This window comes from Hippopotamus amphibius, chromosome 2, assembly GCF_030028045.1.
Source record: "Hippopotamus amphibius kiboko isolate mHipAmp2 chromosome 2, mHipAmp2.hap2, whole genome shotgun sequence".
In the NCBI taxonomy this organism is placed as follows: Eukaryota; Metazoa; Chordata; class Mammalia; order Artiodactyla; family Hippopotamidae; genus Hippopotamus; species Hippopotamus amphibius.
Window position 1 is genome coordinate 50,797,471 of NC_080187.1, and position 12,220 is coordinate 50,809,690.

At 37.6% G+C, this 12,220-nt stretch overlaps 1 protein-coding gene across 1 annotated transcript in view; it reads right to left on the reverse strand.

The window, feature by feature from the left end:
- CFAP95 (cilia and flagella associated protein 95) overlaps positions 1 to 11,636 on the reverse strand; it is a 96,471-nt gene extending 84,835 nt beyond the window's left edge. Inside the window, exon 1 of the mRNA XM_057724304.1 lies at positions 11,425 to 11,636. Coding sequence (XP_057580287.1) covers positions 11,425 to 11,576 — 152 coding nt within the window. The 5' untranslated portion in view covers positions 11,577 to 11,636. The remainder of the gene's footprint in view (positions 1 to 11,424) is intronic.
- Positions 11,637 to 12,220: the final 584 nt, after the last annotated feature.

Sequence of the window (12,220 nt, forward strand, 5' to 3'; positions counted from 1 at the left end):
TTGGTGACCTGCCTAAAGAACACAACTTCAAGTGCACATGGAACTTTCGTGAAAATTAAGGAAAAATATTTCAATATGTTTGAAAGATATAAATGGCAAAGCAATAAAACTAGAAATTCATAACACATTTAAAAAGAGATACTTCTTCAATCTGAGAATATGTAAGCACTTTATCAAATAACTCTTTAATCAAAGATCAATACAAACAAACTGCTGAATTTCTCAAAAATACCAATAAATAGAAATACCACTTATGAGAATCCATAGGATATAGCTAAAGTAGAACCCAGAGAAAAATTCAAGGCTTTAAGTACTTATATCAATAGAAAAAAAACAATGAGAATAAATAAATGAAACACCTAATTCAAAAACCTAAAAAAAAGCACAAACAAGCCTGATATTAGAATGACAGAGTAATTCAAAATAAAAACAAAACTAAATGTTAGAAAATGGAATAAGTAAGCAAAATAGACAAACTCCTACCTAAAAAATCAAGGAAAAGGGCAGAAGATACAAACAAAATAATATTCCATAGAATGTAATATTATTAGGCAATAAAAAGAAATGAAGTACTGATACATGCTACAACACAGATAAACCTTGAAAACACTATGCCAAGTAAAAGAAGCCAGTCACACAGGAACATATATGATTCCATTCATATGAAATGTCCAGAATAGGCCAGTCTATAGAGACAGGAAGTATATTAGTGGTTGTCTAGGGTTCGAGGGCAAAGGAAGCAGGATTTATTTTAAGATTAATGAAAATGTTCTAAAATCAATTGTTTTGATGGATGTACAACTCCATGAATATACTAAAAGTCTTTGATTTATACACTTTAAAAGGGTGGTAGTATAGAATATGAACTATATCTTAATAAAAATAAGATATAACCATCACAAGAAGAAAAAATTTTAAATCATTAAAGACTACCTTCCATAACTTGATGCAAATATATTTGGAAAACTAGATGGCACACGTAACTTTCTAAGAAGAACAATTTACCAATATTGTCCTCAGTAGAGGCAAAAAGTCTAAACAGACAATTTCCAAAGAAGAAATAGACAGGTTGTCAAAGGAAAAAGAGTTACCCCCTAAAACAGTACTAGGCCCAGATGGTTTTACTGTGGGAGGAAATTTCTTACCTGTGCCTGAATGTCTAGCAGGACATTTGAACTACCTTGAGCTGCTCACTTGCCAGAGATACACAGTCATGGGTGGGGTCAATAAGACCCATAATAAATCACATTACATTCACTATACTCACTTTGACATAAGTGTAAACCAACCAGAAGTGGCCTTTGCCAACTATTTATATTTATTACAGGATTGTTTAAACATACCAAAAAATTCCCATAAGTAAAACGCAATCTATCTAGACTAAATTCTTCTAACTCATACAACACACATATTCTTTCAAGGTCTAGGTAGAAGGCCACAATATCTTAACCTTTAGGAGACTGCCTGCAATGAAAATTTGGTTGCTTTGTTGGGATGCAATCCTACCATAAGAGCAGGTGCCAATGAGCTCTGAAAGCTCAGGGTTCCTATATGGTTACAAGTAATACATTCCTTTTCTGTGAAGATCTTTCAGGGATTTTGATGATCACACCTTTGCTATGAATGGCCATATGCAAATTAGCTTACTGTCCCCACCCATATGATTGTAGGTTTATGGATATGTAACTTGGGCATCATTACCAGTCATTGTGCAATCGAAAATGCACACATATTTTCAAACGCTCTGGGGGAAGGAACAGTAATGCCCTCAGTTGAAAACTAACTAACATGTCATCTTTAGTCTTCCATATGAACCTCAGGAGCTAGGACAACCTCCTCTAGAAAACTTTCCCTGGTCTAATAGTCTAAGTGCTCCTCTTGGATGTCTCCAGAGTGCTCTGCTTACCCCAATCCTAGCACATATCACAGTGCATAATAATTTCCCAGCAAGCCTCCTCAGCTCCTGTCTCACAGTAATCTTGACCTCCTAAGGGCAGGGAGGATGTCTTGTTCACTGCCAAATCCCAAACCCAGTAGATGCCATTCATAAGAGAGCTATTTATTTAGAAAGAAAAACATTTTTTCTTTGTCTTGGGGTTTTTTGTTTTTGGTTTTTTGGGGTTTTATTGTTTGTTTTTCAAAAGCTCATTTAATGTTTCTGGCTCCTGGTTGAGCATCTCAGTGTTTTCCCAAGTGCTTAAAAAATTTTAACAAGTCATTCATACATTTTAATTTCAAAATATTCTTCCTACCACTTTCTATAAAAGGAGGCTAAATTCTTAGCAATAAATAAATTCCATGATATTAATTCTTCCATTTGATTAAACCTGGAACAATCTGATTGGGGATCTAACATTTCAGCAAAGAAACATTAGAATTTTTCTGCCAATTAATTACCTTTGTTAAAGCATCAAAACTTAGTTTGATCAAAATAAAACATACTATGTGACTAATAATAATTAAAATGTAATTGTATTTCAAAATGAAATATTAGAAACAATAATAAAAGATGTGTCTATCAAAAACAATAATACAATATTCAAATTTATTCAGAACTTCTTTAAATCATCACAAAAATATGTTCACCAAATCTCTACACAAGATTTCTATTTTCTGCCTATTACACCAAAGGTCAATTTTTTAAAACTGCATAGGTGGATGCCAGTTGGGTGGGTGAGTGAGGGAGTTTAAAGTCAAAATAACAGCTAATGTAGGGTATCATCAATACGTTAATGGATTATATTGTAAACTTTTGCTATGAAATTGTGTATTTGGAATTTGGAATTCATTCTCCACTGTAGTAGCTCTCTATGGGATGATCTCCTGTAGATATCTACAGGATCGGGTGGGATATAGTAGGTATCTTTAGGATTATCAGCCTAGCTCTCCTTCTTTCTCCTGGGTGTGTCCATTTTGTCCCATGGCTATTGGAGAGCTGCCATTTTCCACCAATCCTTGCCCAGTCAGATGACCCACATAGATACTTGGCCCAGGAATGGACATCTGACCTGGAATTTTTAAATTCAGAACTGAAAATACCTTAAAACCAACTTTTTTGTTGGATGAAGATGTAAGTTACAAATTCCAGAACCATAACAGCCATGTTTCCCATAGTCTTCAATGGTAATATGAGGCAAACACAAAGAGGAGGAGAGAGGAGAAATGAAGCAAGACCTGGATGCACTAGTATCCCTATGCCTGTTGTTCCTGAGGTCGACCTGCACCCCTGCCCTGCATCTTATCTAGTGATCAACCATTCCATGAATATCATGAACTAATTCATTTTCTCGCTTCCTTAGGCTAGTGCAAGCTGAGTATCTTTCAACTGCAACCAAAAGAAGTCTGATCAGGACACACAGAAAACAGTACGGATAGGGTGGCTTCCCAGGCCAATTCAGAGAAGCTTATCAGTGCTAGTTCTAGTACTATTGAAAACCTTAAGCCCTGAGCCTGGATATCCTTGCGTCCACAGACTGAATCTCTCCTTATCAAAATGTCACTAAATCCCACATTCTTCATACATCCTCCCTCACTCCCCACATTCTTACGTAGAAAAAGATCATCAATAAGAGAAGGTTCTGGTGACTCCTGTGGCCCAGGAGAGAGACGGCCCCAAGGACTGATAGGGAGTTGGCTCAGGCAGAAGTACTTGTATAAGCAATGATCTTTCCTAATGCATGTGCACCCACACGAGGAAACGCCTGTCCTATAATACTCTGCCTTGCAGAGCAAGGGTTCATCTTGCAAGTAAAACTGTTTTATTTTGGCCACCAATTAAATTGAACAAAACCTTACACAAAGGTCAAGGCACAATTTTATAACCACTGGTTTTCAGAAAACAAATTTGGTTGGGCTTTCATAAAAGAGAATAGCATTGAAAGAAAAATATAGTCAGGACAAAAGGATGCAGAATGTCCTGCATCATCCTGAAAAATAGAAAATAAGGTGCTTCACAACCCCCACCCAAAAAAAAACTACTACATTCAAAAGCATTTGTGGGTATGTGCGTATATTGAGGAATAAGAATGTAGCACTAGATTAAAAATAACCATGGCATAGGATCTACCATTATAGAACACAGACAAGAATGAAAGGGTGGTTAAACCAAATGAATGCGAATAGCATCATCCTTTTTACCCAACATAAACTAGCAATTAAAAAGATATTTTAAAAAGACTCATAATAAACCATGAAGAATGACTCAGACACTGAAAGAGATGAAGTATTGGGTTTAAATTCTGATCATTTAGAGAATGTCTGCTTCAGGGGAAAAGCTGTAGAAAGTGTTATCTAATTTTTCAAGTAATTTTACTTTATTCTTACTATGAAAATAATACACATTCATTACGGAAAATGTAAAAGTGGCAAAGAGGAAAAAAGAAAAGGACAAATAATCCACAATTCCACCATCCAGTAATAAATATTTTGTGTTATATGGTAAATATTCTTTCAGTCTCTTTTCAATACATATAGACATATACTTTTAACAAAAGAATTCATTACATGCTACTTCTTTTTTTACTTAAAGTGAGATTATATTTTCAAATATTAATCTTTGCACTTCTTTTCTTTGCTAAACTCTTTAAAATAACCACCGTTCTAATAAATCAGTGGCATCCACATTTGCCTTAGGAAGATATAGGACTGTTTTGCCAGAAATATGAAGGAAAAGGGCTGGTGATTAACTTCTGACTAACAATAAACATTTTTTTAGTCCTGAGTGAGATGTTTTTCTTGAAAGTCAGGAGCTATTAAGAAATAAAAGGTCTAAATTTCTCAAACTTCTATTAACAACAAGATCCAGAAGGTCCCAAACGTGGCACAAGTAGGGTGACCCTATCATTTATTTTATAAAGGAGATCACTTTAAAAAGTGAGAGAAGGGCTTTTGATAAGTCTCAGGCCAATGGGAGTAAGCTCTACTGGGCAAACCACAGCATACGCATACCCTCTCTACAGGGCATTTCATGAAATTAAGGGTCAGTGGGCCAGCTATGGGGCCACCACATTCAGGGATAAGGTGCCCCACCACAGAGGCTACCACCAGCCTAAGTCAGGGCCCAGGGAAGGAGGAGCACAACTTGGGGATCTATAGTCCTAAGGAGAGCCAAAACAGAAATGAGTCTGTAGGCCGAGACCTCTGGTATTCAACAAACCAACCGGATTAGTCAAAAATTCACCAGCAGCAGGCACAGAAGTTGGATAAAGGATGAGGTGAGCAAGAACAAAGACCCATACGTAGATCTGGGAGCCTCACTCCCCCATCACCAAAAGATCATATAACTTCAGTCCCTCATGCACACACAGATAACACTAGGAAAAGGACAGGGTGGAGGAGGTAGGGCTCAGAAGAGTGGGCACTGCTCTAAAAGAGACTATTTTAACCTAAAACCAACTGTTTAAACTCAAAGAAACAGAAAAACCCTTTAATTGGCATGTTTGAATTTTTTCTAGTAACCAATAGTTGAAAAGCCATTAGGATCAGTTTTAGAAAACAAATTTTATATATATATCTGACTTGAATGCAAATTTCTAATTCTGCTGCTGACCAGATAGTAAATATATTTCCATCTCATTGGTCTACTATCACATCATCTTAAATGGTCACACAATATTATAACTTACAATGTTTTTTAAAGTATGAGTTAAGAAACTAAGATGTCTCTTTAAAGTGTGACTATCATTTATCCCTATTTAACTCAAAATTTTCTAAGTACCCCTGTCAGTCCCTGATAAGTCATGTACTACATCCAGGAAGAGCACAAGTTTAGCTCCCATTTTTAAATTCTTTACCATTCTAATTGGAAGCCTAGTGCTTTATACCTCTGTAAGTCCACCTATACAGACCAAACATGCTTCAATGTCATCCTGTTGTGTTGGGATCAGGGCTGTGTATTTGCAGAAACATGGATGGACCTAGAGATTGTCATACCAAGGCAAGTAAGTCAGAAAGAGAAAGATAAATACCACATGATATATCTCATATGTGGAATATAAAATATGACACAAATGAACATTCTACAAAACAGAAACAGACTCACAGGTGGAGTACAGACTTGTGGTTGCCAAGGGGAAGGGCAATGGGGGAAGAAAGGATTGGGAGTTTGGGATAAGCAGATACAAACTATTATATAGAGGATGGATTATCAACAAGTTCCTACTGTATAGCATAGAGAACTATATTCAATATCCTGTAATAAGTCATAATGGAAAAGAATTTGAAAAAGAATATATGTATAACTGAATCACTTTACTGTATAGCAGAAATTAACACAACATTGTAAATCAACTATACTTCAATAAAATTTTTTAAAAAAAGGATCAGGGCTGTGAAAATCAGCTCTGGCTTTATTATGGAATTGTGCCATCCTACAGTCCTTACCTCAGGGTATTTTTAAAATATAAAATAGAGGCCCCCAGCCTGCAGTGTCTTTTGTGTTTGTGTGTGTGTTCTTTCTGTCCGCTCACTTGTTCATTTCTTTGATAAACATTGGTTACCCACTATGTTCTTACTCTTTGCCCCGAGGCTTGCTCTTCTCACTTCTCATTACTGACTAAAAAAGCTTTAAAGTCTCTTCTCTCTCCTTTCCACATAACCAAACATTTAAAATGCACAAAATAAGAGTTAAAAGCTTTCAACTGAGGACCCAAGTTGTTAAAGTAGAAGGATGGAGGCTTGCTGGAAGGGGAAGCATTTACGGATTTCAACAGAGGCAGGCTGTAACATGTGGTTACTAAAGGGCTTTCTTATTTTCTTTGCCTTTTTATCCTGAATGTGCATTGGAGATGTGAGAAGATGGGATTGCTGGCTAGAGAAGATCTATGTAACTCTAGTTTGGTCCTTAGTGGTATAAAGGACTCTAAATATTTCCAGGTTAGTCCCCGAGAAAACTGCTAATTAAGTATAGCAAGAACATAAAATAATTAGCAAATTCGTATCTATTTTTTAAGTATACTAATGATATCCTAGTGCTTTGAAACTGGATTCTCCTCTGAACGTGGAGTACCTTGAATATATATGAACTCCCTGTTTAAACAGCCCAACAGGGTATAAGTCTGAAGAGCGTCACAGAAACCTCTTTAATTTCTTTCCCCGACCCAAATGATTTTCTGTAAAAATCTTTAAAACTATCAAGTTTCCGACCCCACAGTTATCACCACATTTTAATTCTACTTCCTTTTTTCCCTTTCTCTTTCTGTTTTCTTCCTATAATGGGGAGTTGGGGAGACAGTAAAATGCCCAGGCTCTTTAATTTAGGGTTTACGCAGGAAAGAGAAGTAATTGAAATTACAAATATATAAAATTAACCTGAGTCCTTAAAACTCAAGTGTCACCATGGAGACCAGTGCATGAACTGTCTCCATGGAAATGAGAATGAATTTTTTGGCTCATCACTTATTAACAGATATCAATTTGGCCAAGGAAGAAGAGATGAGAATAAATAAATAAATAAATAAATAAATAAATAAATAAATAAATAAATTTAATAAGAACTAGCCTTACATCAGAGATTTATTAAGGGCAAATCTAGTCGTTCTGGTTCTTAGTATTCCATTATTCCAATGAGTGGGAAAATATCCCAAGAGAAAACTTCCCCTCAACTCATAATTTCCGATGGAAACATCTGATGATATAGCTCCATAAGTGCTACAGGAATGAATAGAGACAGATAATTTCTAGAAAAGGCCTTTCCCACTCAGAAGCATCAGGTGTGATACAGGTGATATAGCTCTCTATCCACCACTCTAGCTGCAAGGAAGACATGGTTCCTACGCAACCTCTTATCCAGTAATGGACCAGAAATACCTCTAACAACTATTTTGGGTATTTCACTTTATCATATCTATTAGACACGACTGTTTTTAATATGTGCAGTGAAGTCAAACTGACTTCTATTACATTCCACAAAAAAAGTAACACAGGAATCATCCAAATGTTTACTGTATAAGCAGAGGTACCTCAGAATTTCTCCCAGTTAAATTCTATTTTGCAAACCTATAGGCACAGTCCCTTAGTTGATCAAATACTCAGTTGAGAGGCCACCCAAATGGTGTATTTTAGATAATAAGCATTCATCAATTAAATAATCACTAATAAAAGGTTAAAATTCAAGAAAAGTTTTAATATATAATAAAATAAGTCAATAGAAAGCAAACAATTATGACCAAAATGCATAAAAACAAAATGGTCGATGATATTTACTCATTTGGAAATTTATACAACTTGAACTTTACACAGTTTTTTTAGGACAGATCTTGGTAACTGGTTGGATATGGAAGGAAAGCAAGGATGCCAGTAGCACAGACTGCTCAGAGAAATGCAAGTGTTTCCCAAATTTTATAATTGATTCTCACCATTGTTATGTTCTATAAAGTCACAAACAATTAGCAAATACTGAATCATTGCTCCTAGGGGAAATGCAAGATTAGGTTCCTGTGAGCCTCTGGTCACATTTTCATGAACCAATTAATACATAACCCGGTTTTATGTGTGTTTCTGTTTAATGACATCTTGTTTAATATATATCGTTGACTCACTAACATTGAATTCACAGCCAATAGCACTGTAACTCATATCTGAATGAAGCTTATGTAATGCACATATTTTCCCCACAAGGCACATGACAGCCTTCTTGCACTTAGGAACACTAGATAGCACCTTCAGCACTATGTTAGGGGGCCATCTGAACAATGATAGCGCCAACAAAAAGTACAAAAATGCCAAAAACATGGCACTAAATAGACCATGAAAAGAATAGTTGTTTACAGTAAGAGGAGCTGAAATAAGAAGGTAGAGTATCTGACATCAACTGAGAATATGTGTGGGATGATTCAAATTTTTTGCCTCTCTGCACATGTCCATAAATGACCATGAAAGCACTGCAAGAATTCATGTGGGGTTACATATAAATTTTTGCAAGTAGATGAATTTGCAAATACAGGATCTACAAATAATGAGATCAACTGTATTTACCAACTATAGAGAACCCTTTCTATTTCCCTATGATGCTACTTCTTACTATTACATTGTACTTGCTTATTCTCCTTTGTATACCTAAGGAACTCCTATTCTTCCTTCTAAACCTTGCTCAGAGAACCATATACACTAACCTCCCCCTCCTGTTACCTTTGCCTCTTATACTCATCTCTATTTTGCACAAATCAGATTATACTGACTTTACTGACATTCTTCTTTACTGGCCTATGAAATTTGTTGAGGTCAATGACCATGTCCTAATACATGTATATAACCTTTACTGTGCTTACTATGTGCCAGGCTATATGTCAAAAGATGCTTCACATACAATACCTTGTTTAATCTTACAATAATCCTATCACCCCCATTTTACAGTTGTAGAAACAGAAGCCTAGAACAGTCATGTCACTTGCTATATCACAAGCTGCAGAGTTGGTATTCAAACCTAAAGCCCAAGTTTTTAACCATTATGTTATCCTAAATAAATATTAGTTACTATATATTATTGATTGCTTACCATGTGCAAGGCATAGTATCAAATGCTTTATACAAATTATCTCATTGAATCCACTTTATCCATCTCTGTGTCTCCAACACGCAGCAAAGTGCATGACACAAAAATGTTTGTTGGGTTGAATTTATTTCTTCCTTCTCCCAAACCTCCTTTCTAAAACCAGCAGCATGAGAACTCTCTACGTTTCTGGCAGTGGCCAGCATGACTGTCAGTGTTACACCACCCCTCTCTCCTACCAAGTTCCTTATTTCCTTCTCATCTATACTCTTCTGTGGTTTTGCCATTGATGTCTATAATGTCCACAAGGCAACTTTTCAAAGCAAAGATAGTACAGAAGGAAGCAGAAGCACTGTCCACTTGAAAAAGATTTTTCTCTTTAACAATAATTTCTGGCCATGATTTATATTATGACCTAAATCCTTATGATGTAACAAAATCATGAAAGAGCTAAGTGTTTTGCTTAAGGGTTGTGAGATAAGCCCTGTATGAGGCTAAAGGAGGATTTTCTATTTCCCAGTGTAGATTTTTATTCTAAATTAATATAACCTCTCACAGTGAGTTCAGTATATGCAGAGAGCTGGTTTTAGGGATGAGAAGCAAAAGGGAGAGAGCTCGTGGGAAAGTGCGTAGGCTGTAGAAAGTCTGCAAGACAGAAACAGCAAGATTCACATACTACACATTACATGAATGAATGAGATCAAGGAGGGCTTAGCCTTAGGGCTAGAGTCAAAATCATTCATCTTCTTTCAAAGCTGAAAGTATAATGAAGACAAGATTTGAGATTTCATTTCAAATCTTCCTCTTCCCCAGAATATTCCAAATAATCCAAAAACAATTACTGTCAACAGTACAGTACAATTTTGGGAAAATTGACCCAAAGGACAGAATTCTGAATGCCTTAAAAGGCCTCACTTTTCTCCCAATTATACGTCATAGTTTCACTATCGGTCACTGTAATATTTAATAAAGAGGAGAATCTCTAAGTGAATTCCAAACCCACAGCCTAATACAGAGGAAGTAAATAAAATGTTTCCTAAGGCCAGGCAAGAACCTGAAATTACCAGAGAAAGAAGGAGTAGACTCATCTCAAGGAGAAGCCAGTGTTCAGCTCCAGTACATTCAGAGTTATCAGAAAGAATGAAATACCTTGTTGTCAAGCCTATCAGATTTTCAAGAGAAGACACCAACCTAGATTTCTATGTAAATATCCCGGTTTTAAATGTAGACAATTAATTTAAAAGAAAAATGTAAGCACAGTGCATGTCAAATAAACTATGTCTGCTGGTTTACCCAGTGGGGGATGCCAGTCTGCAATCTCTGGCCAGAATAGTCCTAGCAGCCTAGGGAACATTTTAGGTACCTCTTTTGAATCATTCATTGTGTCTCACGGCCCCTGAGAAATGGCAGTCCTGGAGGCCATCCTCTGAACAGGCATCTCCTCTTTCTGTGCCCTTGGTCTCCTAATGGACCCTGACTTTTATGAGCAAGCACTTGTCTCAAACATGATTTCCAGGCCTCTGCAAACACCCTCCACCTCCACCCTCTGTGTGGGTGATCTATGACCTCTGGCAGACAGGGTCTGGCTGCAGCAGGTCTCTTGTGTGTGCTAGGGAGCTGCTCTGGGAGGGCTCTCCTATCTCGTCCACCCTGCCTCAACTCTCATTCCTACCTGCCCCAACTCTCATTCCTACCCTCTCTATCTCTCCTTTGAAGATCTGTTTCCCTTTCTCTTCTGTCTTTTCTCTCCCAGTTCTCGCTCTTGTGTGATCTTTTTCTTTCTTCCTCTGCTCTTCTTTTCCTCTTTTCTCATTCTTTTCTGTTTATTTTATCCTCTCCACCCTTGTCCTCTCTCTCCTACTCTCCTTTCCTCTCCTCCCCCATCCCTCCCCTTCTCCCTCTCCCAACACCTAGGAACTGCAAGAGAACTTGCTCACCAGGAATACACCAACACTGGCTTCGAGTATTTCTTGTGATGGGAGCGGAGGGTTAGGGAGCCCTTGCGCTCCATCAAGTCCGTGGGTCCAAGTTCAAACCCGTATGGCCTACGGCTGCACCAATCCTGACAGGAGCTGTCAGAGCTCTCCATGGTGGCTCTCCTGTTACAGACCTCAGAGGATTTCTCTCTGCACCTATCCTGCTCCCTGTGCAGACAGGGGCCAAGATTCGGCGTCTCTCATCTCCTAAGCAACCTGGGGCGGGGTCAATGGAAAGGGCGGGGCCAATAGAGAGGCGGATCCCTCAAACCTAATAGCCCTGGTTTCCTAGACAGTGTATGCTTTACTGATTAGAAAGAAACTACACTTCCCAGAATCCAATGAGGGGAGTGAACGGGCTACATAGCGGTTGAGAGGGACAACTGCATCCTGGGATCTGTAGTTTCGCCCTCCTAATAGCCCAATCCTTAGAGTGGGCGGAGTTAAGGGGGAGCGCGGGGTCAGTTAAGGATTAAGTGGACCTGAGCCCGGAGCTGGTCTGTTCGGGCTGTCCATGGGGAAGTTTCTTTTTACCATTCATCATCTGTTCCCACCACACCTTCTGCTTACAAGTTATGTAAATTTAACTAAAAGGAAGCAAGAAAACACCCCTCAAACCATAAAATATGCCTTTTCTTTACAGCTTTTCTGAGAAAGAGAAGGAGCGGGATCATTTAGCAAATCAGCTAAAAAGTTTGAGGATGAAAAAGGTTTGTCTAGTTCCGGTTTCAGCTGCTCTCTCAACCTTTCTGAGCAC